Source organism: Trichechus manatus, unplaced genomic scaffold, assembly GCF_000243295.1.
Source record: "Trichechus manatus latirostris isolate Lorelei unplaced genomic scaffold, TriManLat1.0 scaffold00115, whole genome shotgun sequence".
In the NCBI taxonomy this organism is placed as follows: Eukaryota; Metazoa; Chordata; class Mammalia; order Sirenia; family Trichechidae; genus Trichechus; species Trichechus manatus.
Genome location: NW_004444051.1, coordinates 8,365,071 through 8,388,035, shown reverse-complemented (window position 1 = coordinate 8,388,035; position 22,965 = coordinate 8,365,071). Strand labels below are relative to the sequence as shown.

General features: G+C 40.2%; 1 protein-coding gene across 1 annotated transcript in view; it reads right to left on the bottom strand.

Annotated features, from left to right (window-relative positions):
- Window positions 1-2,830: 2,830 nt before the first annotated feature.
- The window catches only part of LOC101360864 (probable small intestine urate exporter), a 52,834-nt gene continuing 32,699 nt past the window's right edge, over window positions 2,831-22,965 (bottom strand). Inside the window, exons 3-12 of the mRNA XM_004384039.2 lie at window positions 18,665-18,870; window positions 16,435-16,668; window positions 16,264-16,351; window positions 15,663-15,749; window positions 13,599-13,717; window positions 13,317-13,478; window positions 10,216-10,348; window positions 9,986-10,133; window positions 8,467-8,557; window positions 2,831-6,559 (exon numbers count right to left, since the gene is read on the bottom strand). Coding sequence (XP_004384096.2) covers window positions 6,443-6,559; window positions 8,467-8,557; window positions 9,986-10,133; window positions 10,216-10,348; window positions 13,317-13,478; window positions 13,599-13,717; window positions 15,663-15,749; window positions 16,264-16,351; window positions 16,435-16,668; window positions 18,665-18,870 — 1,385 coding nt within the window. The 3' untranslated portion in view covers window positions 2,831-6,442. The remainder of the gene's footprint in view (window positions 6,560-8,466; window positions 8,558-9,985; window positions 10,134-10,215; window positions 10,349-13,316; window positions 13,479-13,598; window positions 13,718-15,662; window positions 15,750-16,263; window positions 16,352-16,434; window positions 16,669-18,664; window positions 18,871-22,965) is intronic.

Here is a 22,965-nt window from a genome sequence, read left to right as displayed (position 1 = left end):
TCTGTAAGGAGAAGCAGACTGTACAGTTCTGCTGCTCTTTGAAAGAAAGAGAAAATTGGGGGAGTTCTGTAGTGGTTTGTGTGAAGACAGAATGCAACCACTTGCAAGTGGCCTTGGTCACTTCAGAGGCCTATTACTTCTCCCTCTGACGATCACAGCCATATGGCCTCTTGGCAGGAAGGTACTGTGACAGCAGAGTTTAATCTCTTGCAGGTTTTCATAAATAGGCTGTGTCAGCCTATTAGAGAAGTTGGTGGTTTTGCCAGCTTTGAGTTGTGAGCTTATCCAGTGGAAAGGATAGAAAGAAGTACAGGTCCATATAGATGTTTCCTTCTAGACAATTCATGGTTTCTTTTTATTGTCTTTGGTTAATCGAGAATAGACTTTTATTGAATGAGTTAAGTTCTTGTTGCTGCTGTTAGCTACCATAGAGCTGGCCCCCAACTCATGGCAACAACAGGACAAAACATTGCCTGGTCCTTCGCCATTCCCATGGTTGGTTTCAGATCTGACTGTTGTTATCCATTGGGTTTTCATTGGCTGATTTTTGGAAGTAGATTCAAAGTCTTTCTTCCTAGTCCATCTTAGTCTGGAAGCTCTGCTGAAACCTGTTCACCATCATAGAAAAACACAAGCCTCCACTGACAGACAGGTGTTGACTGTGCATGAGGTGTGTTAGATAGGAATCAAATTCGGTCTCCCACCTAGAAGCCTAGAATTCTGCCACTGAACCACCTCTGCCCTAAATGAGTTAAGTACAGATTTGAAATTTATTTTCTATGTGATTAAAAAGTTTTACTAACAATTTTTTTAAAAATTCACTTTTCTCCCCCTCGTTTACAATTTCAACTTTTAATAAAATAAACTGCTATGTATTTATGTCTATTTCTGGGCCTAATATTAAGTTTGATATCTGTTGTTACTGGGGCCTGATACAGAATATATTGATTGAATGTATTAAATTATTTTTAATTAATTGTTTAATTAAAAATTTAATATATGTTAATACCAGGCAGGCTGAACAACCCATATATATTTTTTTATTTTTGAAAATGTTATTGTCTAATATTAGCTATTAGTTCTTCCAGTAAAAAAAAAAATATATATATATATATATATAATTCAGGCCATTTTTAAAAAGGCCAATTGCAGTGATTTTTGGAGTTGCATTAAATTACACTAAGTCTACGTGGGAGAAATTAACATAGCTGTAATGATAGAATCTTACAAGAGCAAAGTCAAGGAAAGAATGAAGGACAATTACAGATTTAAGGAGACTAAAGAGCTGTGACAATTAAATGCAATGTGACATTTTGAACTGGATGCTTTTGCCAAAAAGAACATTACTGGTGCTGTTGGTGAAATATGAACAAGGTTTGAGGATTAGGTAGTAATTAAAGAATTTAATCAAATTAAATCAATATTAGAGAGTTGTTGTTAGGTGCTGTGGAGTTGATTCCAACTCATAGCGACCCTCTCTACACAGAACAAAACACACTGCCTGGTCCTGTTGCATCCTTATAATCGTTGTTATACTTGAGCCTATTGTTGCAGCCACTGTGTCAATCCATCTCATTGAGGTCTTCCTCCATTTCGATGACCCTCTACTTTACCGTAGTAGAGAGTAGAAGACAAAAATAGAATTGCATTTTGATTACAACCCTTAAGTCATGCTTGTTTAACTCACTGGTTATAATTTGAATAATTGTCCATCTAAGTATTTGGTAAGCATCTGATTGAATAGGTTAATAAAGCCCAGAGCTGTGGACCTGGAAGAAGGTGGAGAAGTTCTTTCTGTGCTGATCTAGGTTACTGCTACTTATGCAGGCAGGAGGCAGAAGTTCAGAGGGGGGCAGGATGGAGAGATCACTGCAAAATTTTTATCCTCGTTATAAAGCCTGTCTCCATCTCCACTTTCCTGAGTCTTTTGCTTTCATACTGTCCTGAATGGTTATACAGCCATATGACTGGTTCTTGAATACATCCTGCACAAATATCTGTAAAGTGCTCGCACATCTCACTTTGGAATTTCATATCGATTGTGTCTTGCCACCTACACCTACATTGCAGTTTCCCATGCAATGTTGTCTTTCACCCTGTTACAGAACTATTCATCATAAATTTCTATGAGGGATTTTGCCAAATAGAGGCCATCCCAGAAAGGAGGAGAACTAGAGATGCTTCTCTTCCTTCAGATGGGCTGTGTGCATTTACAGCACTGACATTTTGGTGAGAGATGTCAAATTTTCTCTCAGCAGCTGGTGAAATCCTCATCGTTGTTTCATAGCACTTTATCTTCCTTCTTGGGATAAAATACACCATGATTGCCTACATTAAAGAAATTCTTATATTCAGCTAACACACAAAAACACATCTGGGGTACTTACATCAAAACTAAACCCTTTGCCATCGAGTTGATTCTGACTCATGTGTTATAGAGTAGAACTTGGCTTGGATTTTCTTGGCTGTAATCTTTATGGAAGTAGATGGCCAGGCTTTTCTCCTGTGATGCTCCTGGGTGGGTTCTAACTGCCAACCTTTAGGTTAGTGGCTGAGAGAAAACCATTTCTGCTACCCAGAGACCTGGGGCTCTTATAAACAGTCATTAAAAACCCAAAACCAAACCAATTGTTGTCAAGTCGATTCTGACTCGTGACGACCCCATGTGTGCAGAGTAGAACTGCTCCATAGGGTTTTCAAGGCTGTGATCTTTCATAAGCAGATCACCAGGCCTGTCCTCTGAGGTGCCTCTGGGTGGGTTCAAACTGCCAATCTTTTGGCTGGTGGTTGAGTTCTTAATCTTGTGTCACCCAGAACTCTTAAAGACAGTCATTAGGCAATGTTTTTGCATGGAAAACCCAGAAAATGTCTATTTTTATGAACATATTTTAATAATCAATAAAACTTCAAATAAAAAATACAGTTTTTCACTACAAAGGAAAGATAATATGTCTTCATTGCATCCCACTTATGACCCTGAATTAACACCCCAGCTTAATACCTTCCCTTTCTTTGGTTTTGGAGAATATGATGACATCAGATGAGCTAATCTGGGTACCTAATAACCAGTAAAGCCAGGTGCCAAATTGGTTTACAAAGAATGGAAATTTTATAACAGTACAAAAAGAGTGTCTTCTTATTGCTGTAGATCAATGTATTCTTATTAGAGATAGGAGCAATATCAAACTTACCTGGGTTCCAAACCATACAGGTGTGCACAGTGTTTTTGGGTTTTCTTTTTAGGATACGGCATAGATATAAAGAAAATGAAGCATGGCTTCATACCATGTGCCTACAATACCAGTTGTCGTGGAGTCAATTCTGACTTATGTTGACCTCATGTGTGTCAGAGTAGAACTGTGCTCCACAGACTTTTCAATGGCTAATTTTTCAAAGTAGATCACCAGGGCTTTCTTCCAAGGAGCTCTGGGCAGACTAGAACCTCCAATCTTTCAGTTAGCAGCTGAACACGTTAACTGTTTGTACCACCCAGGGGCTCCACCATGTGCCTGTACCTAGCAAAATGTTGGAATTGGTGAAAGCTCTTACACATAGACTTGTGAGGGTAGGGAAGAGATAGGGTGATAAAATTGCACCAGATAGTTACATTTATTTTTGTGTCAAGAGGGAAGAAGTGTAACAAATTTTTAGAATAACCTATCTATGAGGCAAAGAAGACGTCTTGAAATATATATATACTAAACCAGCTTATTTATTCCTCTGAATTGTTAAAAAGCTTTCTTATGTCCTCTGGGTACGAGGGCACACTAGTGACATTTGTATGCACTCTTTTTCTTTCTCTACAAAATTTAGTGCAAAACAGAGGGCTCAGAGAACCCGGGATGGACCTCTTTATTGATGGGAAGTGGGCCCAACCCACAAGTCTGGAGCTGAGAGGTGTCACCAGCACAAGGAAGAAGATGGTGCAAGGATTCCTACTGGCCACTTCTACTCCCTTTCACCCTGTGTACATCTCTTTTCTAACAAGTATTTTTTGTAAGATATAACATGCAACATGTCTGAATTTTAAATATGGGTTTATTTAATCTCTCTCTTCCTCTCTGCATTGGGTGCTTTATAAATGATTATTAAATAAACCAATAAGCAAGCATGAGATAACATTTTATTCTGAGACTTCTGGAAAGATCTTTTTTGTATTTTCATCTTTTACTCTTCGGTGTTGTACATGTGTGGGCCAGTAGAAAATCTTAAAAGATTTCTGTACTTTGAGGACATCCAGTTTGGGAGGAGACTGGACAAGTCAGCTACCTCTTTAGTGGGCCCAGGGAGAAATCAAGCTTACTTTCAGAAAGAACTAAAAGTGACAGATTGAAAAGCAATAAAATGGTCCAGGGAAGGAAAGGAGATGAAATGCAAACATGGCATGGTTCAGAAACAAGCGAGAGATCCTGTTCCCTGATGAGCAAACACCTTGTCACTAGTAAGAGCCTGGGTTTGGCTCTGTGATTGCTAGAGAAAGGGAATGGGGGCAAACCTAATCTTTCAATATCTTAATATTAGACGAGAAAAGCAGTCCATAGGTTTAGAAGATTCTACACTCTCACAAACAAAGGGAATTAAAAGAAAATTGGGTCAAAATAGGGTTCTTTCTCTTCCCACAGGCTAACTGGCCTCCCTCACCATTCCATTCCTTCCCCTACCAGCGCCATTTCATTCATTGATTCATACGGTGATTCAACAAGCTTTTATTGGCACTTACTGTGTACAAAACAGTGTATTTGTGTTAAAGATGTTACAAAATAATATGCCATGGTTCTTGAATTTTTGAAGTTTACAATCAGACTGAGTGGAGGAAACTCAATAAATGAAACAAGTGACGAACAATGTGAGGTTTTCCAGGTCCTCTAAGGTAGGTCACCACATGCCTGGCACCCCTCCAGGCCATCTTTGCCACATTGTCCTCCTCTTCTCTGACATGAGCACTTCAGGTCTTTTCCTTACCCCACAAACTGCCAGTCCCTACCACAATTCCAAGTAAAATCACTCGGCAGGGCCTCCCTGACTTCTCACTAGCATACATGGATGTTCACGTTAACCATCCAGTGAAAAGGCAGGAGCTCCCCTCACTCCATCTCTCACCACCTGTGATGGTTAATTTTACGAGTCAGCTTGGCTAGGCTGTGGTGCCCAGATGTTTGGTCAAATGCCAGTCTAGAAGCTCCTGTGAAAGAATTTAGATATGACTAACGTTTTTGAGTTGGAATTTACTCGACAGCAATGGGTTTGGTTTGGTTTAACATTTACAACAATCAGGTGACTCAAAGTATAGCAGATTACCTTCCATAATGGGGGTGGGCCGCAGTCAATCAGTTGAAGGCCCTGAGTGCAAAAACTGAAGTTTCCCAAAGAGAGAATTATGCCTGAAGACATAAATATCCTGCTGGACTTTTCAGTCCACCTGGCCTACAACTTTCTGACTCAAGACTGCTGGAGTTTCCAGCCTGCTGACTGACCTACGCATTTCAGTTTTGCCAGCCCCCAAAATCACATTAGACAAGCAGAAGAAGGGCAGTCAAGATGAGAGCGACAGCATGAACAAATATTTGCGGGGATAGGAGAGAACATGGACCATGTGCTTTTAGTAAGATGCAAGATTTCAGCACAGATCCACAAACCAGATGCTGGGCAGAGGCCAATATGGCCAGAGTGAAGGCAACCTTATAATAGTGGACTCCAGGAAGTGCTTGATCTCTACATCTATTAGGGAGGCAACTCTGATTCCAAAACTAGGAGCCAGAGAAAGGATGTTGTTACATAGTCGAAGTCTATCATGTTTTCCCCACATTAGTTATAAGACGTTCACTCCTCCTGTTAAAATGAATTCTGTCTTACTGTCCTTTCTTCCTTGATGTTTCAACAGGCATCCTGCCTACACCAAACATCCCAATGGCCCTGTATCCCTCCTCACTTCTGAGAGCGAATTTGTCTGTTTTCACCACTAGGCCCATGAAATTGGGTTGTGTACATTATGGTGTCTATGGTATCGGTCCTTTTATGTCAGCTGTCAGGGTTCATTTTCTGGGTGTTTGGACACAACTTCCCTTATGATTCTCAGTTTTCACTCCCATAGTTCTGGCTTCTTCTTTTCCTTTGGTGAGAAATTGTCCTCCAAATCCTGATGCTTTTACCAGGATAACAGTGGAAAAAGTGGAGAACATGAAGAAAGTCAGACACACCTATTCCTTCAGGAGCTTACAGTTAAGTAACTAGCCTTTTACATCCTGGTAAAATCTCCAGGCAGAATCTTCACTGTTACAATAGCCAAGGACTCTGAGAAGACACAGGAAACAAGGTCAATTTAAATTAAATGTCTAATCAGTCACGCAGGCTCTAAGGGGAACATCTGTGAGGGGAAGCAAGAAACAAGTGATCGTCTAGGCCTAATACATCACTTGGTTCGCACAGAAGTGCAATTACTTGTCTACTCTTTAGCCCAGTCCTGGACGTCTGCTTGGCTGAAGATGAGGTAGACAATCAGGCCCAATATGTTAATGGCAGCCGAAAGCAAGAAGACATTTCTCCAACCCAACTCTGAATCCTGGAAGCAGGAAAATAGAAGTCATTAGCTGCCACCCAGTTCTTGCCCCTTATGGCTCAGAAAGGCTCTCCCTTCCCCAACTCTGCTCCAGTCTCCAAGGACTTTCTGGTTTGTTCCTGGATATGCCAGGCACATTTGTGCCTTTGGCTGTTATTGCACTGGCTATTCCTTCTGCTGGAAAACTCTTCACTAGGATATCCACTTCCTTCCAGTCTTTGCTTATGTGTTATTTTTTTCAGTGGGATTTTCTTTAACTTCCCTATTTAAAACTGAAACTCCATCAGCCTTTTATGTACCCTATTTCCTTTTCATTTTTATTATTCTCTTAGCACTCACCACAAACCAATATGCCATATATTTTACTTGTTTCATTTGGTTTTTGTTGGTTTCCTTCTTATTGGCTTCATGAAGGCAAGAACTTTGGTTTGTTTTATTCCCTTGAACTATGCTTGGCACATGCTAATGTATGATACATATTTGTTGAATTAATAAATGGATAGATGAATAAATGAGAGGGGCGATAATATAAGTTTGAGAATTTCCGTATAAACAACTATTTCCTGACAGAGTGTTAGTCAGTGGTTGGAAAAGGATCGAAGTTTCAAAAAAGAGAAGGCACTTGATATCCTAAAGATGACCCTTTCTATGTTATTTCCCCTTCATTTTCCTGACTTAAAACCACTGTTACCCAGTCAGTTCAGACTCATAGCGACCCTATAGGACAGAGTAGAACTGCCCCATAGGGTTTCCAATGCTGTAATCTTTACGGAAGCTGACTGCTACATCTTTTTCCCCACAGAGTAGCTAGTGGGTTCCAACAGCTGACTTTTTGGTTAGAAGCCACACACTTTAAGGACTGTGCAACCAGGGTTCCCTTTTCCTAACTTACTGGTGGAAAATCACAGAAAATTTAAAGAATGATATTCATGTGAGTGTCATACATACCTTTCTATGTGTAATATCTATATGAATAAGATTCTTATTTACAGTTCAAACCATCAGCTGGTTTTTTGTTTATAATTAGCAACCTGGTAGTGCAGCAGTTAAAGTGATTGATTGCTAACCAAAACGTTGGTGGTTGGAAATCACCAGCAGCTCCATGGGATAAAGATGTGGCAGTCTGCTTCTGTAGAGACGTACAGCCTTGGAAAACTTATGGGATTGCTATGAGTTGAAATCGACTCAATGGCAGTGGGTTGTTTTTTGTTGTTTTTTTTTTTTTTAGGTGTAGCTTCTAGGATGGATGGAGGAGCCCTGGTGCACAGCAGTTAAGTGATACTCCTGGTAACCAAAATGTCAGCAGTTCAAAACCACCAGCCACTCCTTGGAAACCCTATGGGGCAGTTCTACTCTGTCCTCTAGGGTTACTATGGGTTGGAATCGACTGGCCGGCAACAGTTTTCTAAGATGGAAGGCTCTATGAATGTAAAAACACCAGCAAGTCATACTGGTCAGAGAAGTCTCGGTAGTAACAATTCATGAATGTAAATGTGAGGTGCAGGTTGCTACTTCACTCTGTCATTCACCCAGTATCTCATTCATTCATTCTTTTAATATTTCTTGGGTTCCTATGAAGGGTGACCAAGTTGAACCATTTTGCTCAATACTGTCAAGGTTTTAGCATTGATAGTGTTACATCCCAGGAAGCCCCTCAGTGTAGGGTAAACCAGGATGGTTATCCACTCTGTTCTATAAGAGAAATTCCAGGATGATTGTTAGAAAACATCATGCTTACCATGAGAGGTTCATCTTACAATAACTCAGAAAACATAATCTCATACAATTGAGCATTCCTCCTCTCTCTGCACTGTAAGCATGAGTGACTTCTCCTGGGTGACCTCTATAGATCTTACATATATACTTTGAGTTTTTTCTTAAGAATATTTTCTTCAGAATTATGACCTCACCTGACTGATGAAAAATCCAGTAGTGGTGGGAGAGATGGCTCCAGCTGTATGTGCAAAGACTTGTGAGAGTCCCCTGAGAAAGCTAGTGTATCTGAGACAGAAAGAATAGAGAGACATTTTCCTGTGAGCAAAGGGTTCATCTCAGCTGACTGTAGAAGCTCTGTGCTTATTGCTTGGGAAGCCTGGAGTTATGCTGACCCTTGAGAAAAAACGAAATGGATGGACTGAGTAGCTATTAACATAATCCTGTGCTAAGGTGTCAGACTTCCAAGGGGCATTCTGTACTAACTCGTCAACTTTATTCATAGAAAATAAACAGATTAATGGTTTGAACCTAATTTATATGTTCACTTGGTTTCTGCTATTGAGCCTGATCTTGCAGCTTAGTTTTGGGCACAAAAGACCCTCAATGAATGAGACAATGGCTCCCCTGATATCTCCCAGACATCTTGGCAGTTCACTATCTGAAGATGAAGTGTGTTCTGTGTAACTGAATGGACTAGGGAGCTACATGTAGACTCTCAATCATCCGTGATCATCACCTATACTTTCTTTCTTCTCCTGTAAAGGATCCTTTACCTTATTGAAGCCTTGCATGAGCACACTCTGTGGAGTCTCATGAGTCCCGTCAATTATACAGCACTGTAACTGCTGCATTCCTCAACAGAGAGATTTGTAGTAGTCCCCCCCCTGTTGAGCTGTGATCATGGCACTGAGATGTTATAAGGAACTGACCACACTTATTTTCACCTGGAGAAACGAAGTTTACAATGTTTGACCAGATTAGGTCCCTCCCAGTAATTATTTGGATGTTGGGCTGGTATTGACATTTCCTGTGATCTGTTGCACATGTCACACCTTATCTGTGTGTCAGAGCAGGTGTGATGGTTAAGGTTGTCCGTCAATTTGGCTGGACCACCATCCTCAGTGGTTTGGCAGTTATGATGTAGTTTGGCCACTTTTTAATGATGTAATTGCCTCCATAATGAGATCTGATATAATGTGATCACCTCCATGATGAGATCTGTTGTGAGTAGCCAATCAGTTGAAAGGGAATTTCCTCAGGGGTTTGGGCTGCATCCATTACAGGTAGACTTTCTGGCAAGGCTAGCTGGCTGCTGCTAATTCTGGATCCTGCAGCTGGCTCCTGTTTATCTGATTGCCAGTTCTTGGGACTTGAATAGCAGCGTATCTGCCATCTTACCTGCTGATCTTGGGATTTGTTGACCACCACAGCCTGTGAGCCAGAGACCTGCCATCTGACCTTCTGATCTTGGGTTCACCAGCACCTATGGCTACATGAGTCAGGAGAAGCTTCCATCCTGACCCATGGACTTGGGACTGTCCAGCCTTTACAACCACGTGACCCATTTCCTTTATATAAATCTATCTAGATACATATATATATTTATACACTGCACTGGTTTTGCTTCTCTAGAGAACCCAGCCTAAGACAGCAGGTTTAGGGCTTCTCGAACTAAACTGGACTTCTGTGAGAATGAAGCAGAGGGGTCCCTACCGAGGAGCAATATCCAAGATGTTAACAAAGGCTCCTGAGAAGCAAAAGCCGGTGATGGCAGGAGACAGCATCAAGAAGGCCACACTGGTGCTGGTGCTGGATCTGACCCAGTACAGGGACATGTTGAGCAGGGATGGGAGGAGAACTCCTGGGAGGAGGACAGACACAGAGTAAACAGGTGGCTTCTCTGAGCATTCCATGTCCACACTTGTAACTGGCTAGCTTCTTACCTACGGCAGTGAAGAGTTTTCTTATGGTGATAAGCTTGAGAATTTTTCTGGAAAGGAGATAATCTGCCAACAGACCTCCAAGGATTGTACAGATGAAGCCAGGTATAAGTGGTAGGGCAGACAGGATCCCACTCTGAGGATCAGAGATGAGGTGAAGTGCAGGCCCTCACCACCCACCCACCATGACCCAGATTGATGCCAGTACCAATTGTCCACATGTATGACTTTTCTCTATATACTTATCATTATTCATACAAATCTTTGTTATTGGATTAAGTCAATATAATTTTAGTGCCTGGAGTAATATATGCATATAACTCACTTTGCAGAAAAGGACTAGTGCACTTTTCGTATATAGAGATCACCTGGAAATAGATATTAAAAAGACCAAAAACAAGTAAAAAATAGACAAAGGATATGGACAGACAATTTAAGTGGTTACTAAATATATTAAATAGCATTCAACCTTACTTTTCTATTATAATATAAAAAACTCATTGATTAATAACAGGAATGCAAAATAAAACTACAGTGAGATGTCATTTTTCATGGAACAAGTAAGCAAAATTCCAAATGTTTTCAGCATGCTCTGGGGTGTGGTTATAGGGAAAAGGGTCCTCTCAATAATTTTTAGAGCCTAAGGAAGGTATTAAGGTTTGAATTGTATCTCTCAAACAGATATGTGGAAGACCTGACCCCTGTGCTTGTAAATATGACTCTGATTTGAAATAGGGTGTTTCTTTTGTTATGCAAAAGAGGTCATACCAAGGAAGGTAGATCCCAAACCTAATCCCTTCTCAGTGAAGTCTTATAAAATGAGAAAATAGACATGGAGAGACACACACAGGGGAAGACAGATGCTAGTGAAGGTATGGGTACAAGCAGCCAAGGACATCATCACACCCAGGAGGAGTACAGAGAAGGAAAGACCTTCCCATGGAACCAATGCCCTGATTTGGACTTCTAGCCTCCAAAACTGTGATAAAATCTGTTCGCTTCTTTAATGTTACCCACTTATGGTATTTTTTTTGTCATGGCAGGACTAAGTAACTAAGACAAAGGGCAATTTGTTAATATATAAAAAGTTCATACTGTATATACCCTTTGACTTACCAACCTGATATGCAGAACTTTACAGAAATAGTTTCACAAATGCAAAATGACAAATGAACAAGATTTTCATGAAAGCATTGCTCAAAAGAATAGAAACAACTAAAATATCACTCAGTTAGCAAGTTCTTATGTACTGATATGAAACATCTCCAATGTATTTTAAGTGGCAAAAACCAGTATATGAAATGAAGCAGCATATACAGCATACAATGTTTTGTGTAAAATAAGTTGAGTAAATAAGAATATGCATTCACATTCACATATGCTATCATTTTCAAAAAGAAATAATGTAAGAATAAATTAAAAAATTAATAAAAATAGTTATGGGTTGACTAGGTTCAGAGATCACGGCAAATTGGGAACAGGAGTGGGAGTAAGAATTTTCAATCTACCTTTTATATAGTCTAAAAATGCTGAAGCCTCTTAATAGATTAGGTTCCTGGGTGGCACAAATGATTTGCCCTCAGTTACTAATCTAATGGTTGGTGGTTTGAACCTACCTAGCAGTGCCACAGAAGAAAGGCCTGGTGATCTGCTTCCATAAAGATTACAGCCAAGAAGACTCTATGGAGCAGTTCTACTCTCAAACACGGGGGTTGCAATGAGTCGAATGGTCAGAATGGCAGCAGGTTGATATTATTCATTAGTATGATAGATCAGCAATTCAAACTCTCAATTAAAATTCTATTGAAGAAAATGCAAGTCAAATTCTAGTCTCAATGGAAAGGAGACCATCCACTGTTGCATAGAATCCAAACAATGCAAAGGGTTTTGCTATCACCTGGTCCAAGCTGTTCATTTCACAGATGAGTAAACCAAGGCCATCGACTGTGTGACTCAATGCAGAAATACCAGGGGAGCAATGGGAGTCCATGCCTCTTGACTTCCCTGCATTAGGCCCTCTACCATCTGGTTCCACCTTGTCTTTCCACTCATACCCCATCTGCCCTTCCTCACCCTTGGCCTCTGAAGGTGGGAAGCCCTCCAGACCTCACACCAGAAGCAAATCATTCCCAACAGCCAGCCTCATGATGTCTATCTCTCAGCCTTGACTTCCTGCTTTTCTGGACCTCTTGTCCCCTGATTCTCAGGCTTGTTTATGGTTTCATTGCCTGCTTCATTCAGGCTATCTTCCTCCTTTGAGAAGACCCATAGCTACTCCTTTCTTGGGCTTTCTTACCTCAGTACTTCCTTACCCTGCCTGCTTGTATCCCAATCCTGCCTGCTCAACAGACACTGACCACTATGAGGTCGGCTCTCTTTTGGCCACTTACCACCTTGTCTCCAAAACAGCACAGTCAATATGAGAAAGCTATCTTTTGAGTACAAATGGTGAGAGTGTAACAGTGATTTGATGACCTTGTTAATTGTCACTAATGGGCCATGGTGTCCTACTGCACTCTTCTCCACTTTGTGACATACACCTCCCAGGAATTAAAAGGTTCCTCTAAGACAATTAGAGTATCTGTTCAATTGTGAAAATTCAGAGAACTGTATATATGTGTACACTTTTCTCTTTATATTTATTATACTTGAAAACAATGTTAAATTTTAACTACCAATTTAAGTATGCATCCTAATTGATTCTTGATGTCTTGTTAATAATGTCTTATTCAGCATATCTTGTTTAAGCTTCTTTGTCACAGGCTTCTGAAAGGTAGAATTTGTTTTGTAAACCCATTACTGCATATGTTACCAGCAGAGTGTCTCATTTAACAAATATTGAATAGATTGAACATAAAATTTTACATAGGTCCCTTAAAAAGATGGCATTCTATCAATACAAATACGACCTTGAACCCATACCATCCTTCTCCAATAAGCAGCAAATCACATTGAGATCAATAAGAATTTAAGCTAACTCAGTTGCATTACTCACATGAGGGTCCTTGGGCCCAAGCCCTTGATATTGTGACCATGGAAAAGACACCGTATTACATCATGAAACATTCAAGCAGAAGAACACAAGGACCTTTCTCTGTACTTACATCTCTGAGGTTAGCTTGAAGTACAGAGTTGATGTATGTTGGTCTGTACACAGTCACAACATAAAAAGTCCAGTACTGACAGAAAGAATAGACTAAAATGGCCCAAAGTGGTAGGGATTTGATCATAGCCTTAATGGGAAGAGACCAGCTTGGTGAACAATCCTGGAAGAAAGCACATATCAATATCCAGACCATCAGAGTCAGGAGTCTCCACTGCATTCTGCACATCAGAGACATCCAGGCAGACATAGTGGGAAATGGCAGGGGAGTTCCTCAATGTACCTTTTGGGCCAGTGCACACATGATGTATTCCTTCTCACCAGTGCTGATAAAGGGATGATTCATGGGGTCATCATAAACGAGAGGGAACCAGAGAAGACAGCAGACACAGCCAATTCCACCTAGAAATCGAGGATCCAGTGAGCACTACATTAAGTTCTTTCATTTTGACTCTGCCCAGAGATGCTTGACAGAATGACTGGCCCCAAGTCTCTGCTCCTGCCTGCATATACACACTTCAATTGCCCTATCATTCTTGGAGGGTACTTTCCCATCTCTTGACTTTGGACTTAGCCATGTGACTTGCTTTTGATAATAACATAGAACCACTAGGAGCCTAGAACTTGTGTGTGTGTTTTCTTTGTCCTTCTTCATGGCTATTTGAATGAGAAGAACATACTCTAGTTAACCCACTGTTCAAGGAAGATAAGAAGCACAGATTGCAGGGCTGCCCAGATATCCCACAGAACTATGACAATAAATGATTGTTGTTTTGCACCACTGAGTTCTGGGAAGTTTAGAAATGCACCATTATTAAGGCTATAGCTAACTCTTACAAGTTCTTGCTGCCCTAACTGTCTAAGGACCAGTTAACATCTTGCCTTCTAGCCATGCTTTCTTCTTTAAATCTTTCCATTATGCTCTCCTACCTGATTAAAAGCCCCTAAGAGTTAGCAGCTCATTATTACGTGCAACTGACTACCCAGAAAACTTCAAGACAGGAGTCTTGAAGTTAATCTTCAGCAAAGAAATTTCCTCTGATATACACAGTATTAAAGTGATGAGAAACTCAACTTTATTAGAATTGGGTGAAAATATTGCTGATTTTAACATTTCCATTTTAGGATCTTGAGAAAGTATAAAAATTTCTCAGTCTCGGTTGTTGGCTTGCTTTTCACACATTTATTCATAAATGTCACTGAGCAGTCACCATAAACAAGGCATTATGCTACATTTTGAAAATATAAGGCTACAAAGACACAATTTTGCCACCAATGAATTTATATCTAAGAAGGGAAGAATAGGTACAAAAAATTAGCAATGCCACACTTTGGAGTTGAAGGATTTTAATACTCATTCAACAAATATTTAGTGATTTCTTACTATGTGTATGCTGCTTACAGTTTCTTAAAACCATAAGCACAGTAAGCATCATTCAGTGCTTGAATACTATTTGTCATGTGTCCTTTTGAAGTTTCTGTGGCTAGTCCTTGAAGGACGATGTGCTGTAGTAATCAAATTTTGCACTTTTTTTTTTCTGGGGAGTATGTTGACCTCGTGTTATAAGAATGCTGGATATAAGAGAACTAGTCACTAATGAAAACATTAGGGGGACTTACTCTAAGGAATCAGGCAATTTGCAGATGGGATTTCAAACAGAAAGTTTTTAAATCAAACAAACACAAACCAGAGCTGAGAGCAACTGGGAGGATTCCAACTAGGGCTGGATAAAGATAAGATTGTGCATAGTAGAATATTGCTGCAGGAACACTTCCTGTGTCTTTTGGAAAATTTCTGTAGCATCTCTGGGTATTATGCTCACTCCTGAGTCTTACATGGGCCTGCACTATCCTGCAGCTTCTACTGATTTATTCTCCACATCCTACAATCGGTATTTTGCCTCAGATTAGGTCACATTCCTACAATATTCTGGTTATTGTAATAATTGGAGAAATTGAAAGAAGGTATTACATGAATGAACATGATTTAAAATATAATCCCTCCAAGATAACATTTTCTACATCTTAAGAAAGAAATTGTTCTGTGTTCTTATGGGTTCAATTTAGAAGCTGGAAACAGTGTTGTCATGCCCTTAAAATCATAAAATCATGTGTTAGTCTAGCTAAGGCACTCAGGCTACTGAAACATAAATGTCACTTTGTAAGCCAGCAAGATTAATTAGAACAATCACCACACGATTAACTTTGAACATTTTCAACTTTGGTTATATAAATAACCATATCTAGTAGGATTTGGTTAACCATGACTAACTTCCATGAAAGAAAAATCATGCCCAGCATTCTCTGTCATCAAATTAAACTCTGAGATTTGAGAAGCACAACTCACCAAAGATATAGAAGATATAAGGCCATCCTATGGTCTGGCAGAGGAGACCACCAACAGCAAAGACAATGAAGGATCCCAGCATTATCCCTGAACACAAGATGTGAGCATCTTCTAGGTGAGACATCCAGGTTTTGGACACTGTGTGCTTCCTACTGACTGACCCTTTAACAAATCTGAGTTGCAGAGTGATTACAAGTATGAGCTTTAATCCAGAATATCTAGGTTCAAATTCTTCTCCTTCATTCAGTAATTGTGTGATCTTAGACAAGTTATTGATCTCTGTGTGTCTCAATTATCTTATGTGCGAAATTGGAATAATTATAGATTGCTGACTAATAAGATTGTTCTGAGGCTATATTGAAATAATAAGGGTAAAGCATATTATGTGTAAACAAATATATGTGTAATATACACATGTGTAAACAAAAGTTTGGTACATAGAAAACATTCAGTTATGACTAAGAAAGACAGTATAATAATGTGGTTTATTGCAAGGCTATGGAGGCAGGGCAGTTGGGGTGCAAGGTTTGGTTTAGCTGATAAGCCAGTGCAGAGTATTCTTGGACAGCACATAGAAGGTAGGGATTAGGGTATCAATTACCTGATGTAGCAATGCTGACGAGTTGACTCCTTTCCATTGGAGGAGCCCATTTTACCCAAAATGAATACTGACCTGTTGTTACCATAACCTGGAAAAAAAAAAAAAAAAGATTCACTGTTGGATGTGTGCATCCATTCTGAAACCACTCATACTTGGAAAACCTCTAGGTACCTGGGCTATGCCTTGGGCAACCCGAATGACAATGAGCAATGTCACTCCAGTATCAGCTGCCAGTGGAATGAAGAGGGTCAGGACTGAGGAAATGAACAATCCAGCACCAACCACGCGCTTGGCTCCAAATATTCCAGCCACGTAACCAGTAGGGAGTGGAGCCAAGAAGGAGGCATAGTTGAGGGAGCTGAGGACAATTCCCTGGATTTCAGGATTCCAGTCATACACAGGGGCCTAAAGGACAAAGAGGATCTCATGTTTGTTTGTCTCTGGTTAGAGCATTGACAGTACTTTTTGTGAGGCCTTAAAGGCAAAAACTCGTGGGAAATTCTTTTCCTTTTATCTCTCTCCAATTCCTCCAATCTATCAATTTCATTTAAAAAACCTTAGTATGTGCCCAACACACTCTTTCTCTTTACCCTGATACAATTAACCAACCATTTAAAATATGAGAGCCTTTACAGAAAGAAAGTCTATAAAGTAGAAAAAAATCATATGCAGTGTAATTAAAAAAAGTAGAAGAAACCTCAGTGCAATGGATCTCTTTTATATGACCTTTCTCACCATGGTCTTGTAACTCCCACCTAAGTGAAGACAGTGGTAACTGTGGCCCACCAGTTTTGTCATCCTGCTAGACTTAAAGGGAGACATGGAGAGAGAGAGAGGAGTGGTAACATGGAAGACAGAGAGAGGCAGCAGAACCAGGACAGAAAAGGAGAGCTGTAACACTGAAGATGGCGAGAAGCAGTGGCAGAGAAACGGTGGCAGCACAGGCAGGAGATGGCATGGTGGGCTCCTTGGTTCACTGAGCAAGAAAGCTGAGCACCTTTGGGCAAGAGGCTTGCTGGCCAAGTAGGGTGCCTCCAGCCACTTGGTGGAGCTAGATTTGCTAACCCATGGAATTTGAGCTGAGCACTTTCCAACCAAGGAAAGTGGGGTGCCTCTGGGCACTTATCAGAAGAGCTAGAAGAGCTTTGTAACACTTGCACGAGCAGTGCAGAGGCCAGGCCAAGGGGCCAAGGGCCAGAGAGAGACCTGTCTGTGGGCACAGCTGAGAAGAGGCTATCCTGATCAAACAACTGTATCCTGAGTCATCCCTGATCCTGAATTGTAACCAGTTACTTCCCTAATAAACCCCATATCTGTAAGTGTGGTCTATGAGTTCTATGCGGCTATGATGGTTGAGACTATGGGTCACCTTGGCTAGGCCATAATTCTCAGTGTTTATATGTGATCATCCCTATGATGGGATCTACTGTGAGTAGCCAATCAGTTGAAAGGAAGTTTCCTGGGGCGTGTAGCCTGCATCTGAATATAAGCGGGCATTCTGGCTTTTGCCCTCTCTGAATCCTGCAGCTGCCTCTTGTTCATCTGATCTCCATTCATGGAATTTGAGCTAGCAGCTTACCTGCCAATTTTGGGATTCATCGATCTTCACAGCCTGTGAGCAAGAGTCCTGCTCTCTGACCTGCCGATCTTGGGTTGGCTAGCCCCTGCAGCTACGTGAATCTATCCTGATCCATGGACTTTGGACATTTCAGCCTCTACAATAGAGTGAGTTGTTTCCTTGATATAAATCTCTCTCTCTATGTGTATATATATATATATGTGTATGTATACATATGCTTTACCTGTTTTGCTTCTCTAGAGAACCCAGCCAAAGACAGTGGTCATTGCAATGAATTACTGAACCCAGCAGAGAAGTAGAAAGTGCCATGGGAGGGATGGTTGGTGTCAGGATTGGTAAAAAGATTGGAGGGCGGAGGTACGTCTGACCTCTGCTCATAGCAATCAGCCTTGGGTTGTTGATCTTGATTCCCCTCCCCCCTTGTGAAGTTAGAGGAGGTCAGATGCCCCTGCCATGCCATTTTTACAGAAACAAAGAGAAAATTTGTGGAAATTTTCATTATCATATGTGTATATACATACAGTAAAACTCGTGAGAGTGAGAACTCTCACATACATACATACATACATATATATATTCCCCACTCAATTTAAAATTTGTTTCTTTTATTCTAACTTAATCCTGGAATACTCTCATAAACACTAAGACTAAGCAAGGATATAATCTCCTTAGATACATATTATGTTCCTTGTGTTATTTCTGGATCATAGTAAATTCTCAATAAATATTTTCTGGTTAAATGAATCACATCTTTTGATAAGATAACCCATTCATTCAAACCGTTTCAGAGAAACATGGAATCCAGAGTATCATTAAACTTACCACTGCCTTAAATTCCTTTAGAGTTTCATTCCAGTAGTCCTGGGAGTCAGTGGGAGGCCTTTCTGTGGAGGCACTGGGATGGCTGGGTGGGATCGTGTGGTTCACCATAGCTGGGATGGCAATGCTTATGTTCATTTGTTGAGTGTAAATTGCAAAATTACAGAGCAGCAAGATGACAGAAAGTCCATGTCGGACTGAGCAAACGCCTGAGACGAGAGGGAACAGAGAGTCTTAGAAAGTTCTTCTCCCACACTCCATCCCTAAGCCCAGAAGTGGGAGGAGATTGGTGTCTGTGATTCAGAAATACAGGGAGAGCAGACTTTGTTTTGTAGGTGTTAGGTGGACACCTGTTCCCCTGCAAAGTGAGGGACAAGGTATCACAAGTAGAAATTTAAGAATGTGTGGAGTAGACCAGAGCAAGCATTAGGAAAGAGTAGGCTAGGTTTGAAAATAAAGCCAAAAAAAGAAAGCCAAACCTGTTGCTGTGGAGTCGATTCCAACTCATAGCGACAGTATAGGACAGAGTGGAACTGCCCCCACGGAGTTTCCAAGGAGCAGTTGGTAGAATCGAACTGCCAACTTTTTGGTTAGCAGCCTGAACTCTTAACCACTGCAGAAGTATGTAAAATTTATCATGATTCTGTAATCTGGGCTTGCACAAAATAGCCAGTATTCATGGCAGCTTTAGGAATTTTCCTGGGGTTAAATCCAGATACCTTAGTTTGACAACATCTGGAAGGGGTTGATAGACTGTCCCTGCAGAGAAAGCTGAGGTAATGTATGGGATCACTGTCCTCAGACATGTGGGGACACAGTTTCCTGACTGCTGCCATGGAGCAAAATCACTGGAAATGTGCGGCACTGTCTCCTATGTACTGTGGCTCTTGCTACATTTCTGGAACTGACAGATCCTCACCTTTGGTTTAACCCTGTGAGCACTTAGTCAACCACACTTCATCCACAAAAATTCACATTGGAATTTTGATCAATACCATAATAAGATAGATTCAAGGGAATGGCCACATTTATAGTATTGCCTCTTCTAAGCCATGAACAGCTATGCTTTCCAATGCATTAAAGTCTTTTTCTCTGTTTCAAGGTGGAATTTTATAGCTATCTTCAGTTAATCTTCACAGTATTTTTTTTTTAATTTTTTTATGATTGTACTTTAGATGAAAGTTTACAGAACAAACCAGCTTTTCGTTAAACAATTAGTACACATATTGTTTCGTGACATTCGCTACCAACCCTATGACAAGTCAACACTTCTTGACCTTGGGTTCCCTATTACCAGCATTCCTGTCCCTTCCTACTTTCTAGTCCTTGCCCCTAGGCTCCTGTGCCCCTTTAGTCTCGTTTTGTCCTATGGGCCTGTCTAATCTTTCACTGAAGTGTGAACCTCAGGAGTAAGCTAAAAGAGTGTCCAGGGGCCATACTCTGGGGGTTTCTCCAGTCTCTGCCAGGTCAGTAAGTCTAGTATTCTTTTGTGAGTTAGAATTTTGTTCTACTTTTTTCTCCAGCTCTGTCTAGGACCCCCTATTGTGATCCCTGTCAGAGCAGTCAGTGATGGTAGCTGGGCACCATCTAGTTATGCTAGACTCAGTCTGGTGGAGGCCATGGTAGTTGTGGTTCATTAGTCCTTTGAACTAATCTTTCCCTTGTGTTTTTGGTTGTCTTCATTCTCGCTTGCTACAGATGGGGTGAGATCAGTGGAGTATCTTAGATGGCCACTCACAGGCTATTAAGATCCCAGATGTTACTTACCAAAGAAGAATGTAGAACATTTTCTTTATAAACTAGGTTGTGCCAATTGAGCTAGATGTTCCCTGAGACCATGGTCCCCACAGCCCTCAGGCCAGTAATTCGGTCCCTCAGGCAGTTTGGAAGAGTCTACGGAGCTTCCATGACCATGCCTTGAACAAGCTGTGCTGGCTTCCCCAGTATTGGTTACTGTCTTACCCTTCACCAAAGTTATCACTTATCTATTGTTTATTTAGTGTTTTTTTATCCCCACCTCTCCCCTCCCTCATAACCATCAGAGATTGTTTCTTTTTGTATGTAAATCTTTTCATGAGTTTTTATAGTAGTGGTCTCATAAAATATCTGTCCTTTTGTGATTGACTTATTTCACTCAGCATTATGCCCTCCAGATTCATTCACGTTGTGAGATGTTTCGAAGATTCATCATTGTTCATTATCATTGCATAGTACTCCATTGTGTTTATGTACCATAGTTTGTTTAATCTGTTGGTGGGCATCTAGGTCTCTTCCATCTTTTGCTATTGTGAACAATGCTGCAATGAACACAGGTGTGCATATGTCTATTCATGTGACAGCTCTTATTTCTCTAGGATATATTCCTAGGAATGGGATTGCTGGACCATATGGTATTTCCATTTCTAGCTTTGTCAGGAAGTGCCATATCATTTTCCAAAATGGTCATATCATTTTGCATTCCCACCACCAGTGCATAAGAGTTCCAGTCTCCCTGCAGCCTCTCCAGTATTTGTTAGTTTCTGTTTTTTTTTTTTCATTCGTGCCAGTAAAGCCGGAGTGACTTGGTATCTCATTGTGGTTTTGATTTGCATTTCTCTAATACCCAGTGATCGCACGCATTTCCTCTTGTGTCTGTTAGTCGCTTGAATGTCTTCTTTGGTGAAGGGATTGTTCATTTCCTTTGCTCATTTTTTAATTGGATTATTTGTCTTTTTGTTATAGAGATGTTAGATTTTCCTGTAGATTTTAGTGATTAGATCTTTGTTGGATTCTTCATAGTCAAAAATTTTTTCCCAGCCTGTAAGTTTTCTTTTCACTCTTTTGGTGAAGTCTTTTGATGAGCATAAGTGTTTAATTTTTAGAAGATCCCAGTTATCTAGCTTATCTTCTGGCGTTTGTGTGTTGTTAGTTATGGTTTGTGTCCTGTTAATGCCGTGTATTAGGGCCTCTAGCGTTGACCCTATTTTTTCTTCTATGATCTTTATAGTTTTTGGTTTTATATTTAGGACTTGGATCCATTTTGAATTAGTTTTTGTGTATGGTGTGAGGTATGGGTCCTGCTTATTTTTTTATAGGTGGACATTCAGTTTTGCCCGCACCATTTGCTAAAAAGACTGTCTGTTCCCCATTTAATGGACTTTGGGCCCTTGTTGAAGATCAGGTGACCGTATGTGGATGCATTTGCATCTAGGTTCTCAATTCTGTTCCATTGGTCAATGTATCTGTTGTTTTATCAGTACCAGGCTGTTTTGACTACCTTAGCTGTATAGCAAGTTCTGAGGTCAGGTAGTGAGAGTTCTCCTACTTTGTTCTTCTTCAGTAGTGCTTTAATTGTCCAGAGCCTCTTCCCTTTCAATATAAAGTTAATGAGTAGTTTTTCCATCTCTTTAAATAATGCTATTGGTATTTGGTTTGGGATTGCATTGCATTTGTAGATTGCCTTGGGTAGAATTGACATTTTCACAATGTTGAACTACCTATTCATGAGCATAGTATGTTCTTCCATTTATGTAGATCTCTTTTGGTTTCTTGCAGCAGTGTTTTGTGGTTTTCTTTGCATAGGTCTTTGACATCTGTGGTTAGATTTACTCCTAAGTATTTTATTTTTATAGAGGCCATTAAAATGGCATTGTTCTCCTGATTTCCTTTTCATTGTTCTTTTTACTGGCGTATAGGAATCCAACTGATTTTTGTATGTTTATCTTGTATCTGCTACTCTGCTGAAACTTTCTATTAGTTCCAGTAGTTTTCTGGTGAAGTCTTTTAGGTTTTCTATGTATAGTATTATATCATCCACAAATAGGGACATTTTTACTTCTTCATTACCAATTTGGATATCCTTTATTTCTTTTTCTTGCCTTATTGCTCTAGCTATGATTTCTAGCACAATGTTAAACAGAAATGGTGATAAACTGCATCCTTGTCTTGTTCTCATTCTCAAGAGGAATGTTTTCAGCCTCTCTCTCCATTAAGAATGATGTTGGCTGTTGGTTTTGTACAGATGTCCTTTATTATGTTGAGGACCTTCCCTTCTATGCCTATTTTATTGAGAGTTTTTATCAGGAATGGGTGTTGGACTTTGTCAAATGCCTTTTCTGCATCGATTGAGATGATCACGTGATTCTTTTCTTTCCTTTTATTTATGTGGTGGATTACATTGTTCAATTTTCTAATGTTGAACTGTCCTTGCATACCTGGTATGAATCCCACCTAGTCATAGTGATTATTTTTTTGATATGATGCTGAATTGTATTGTCTAGAATTTTGTTGAGAATTTTTGCATCTATATTCATGAGAGATATTGG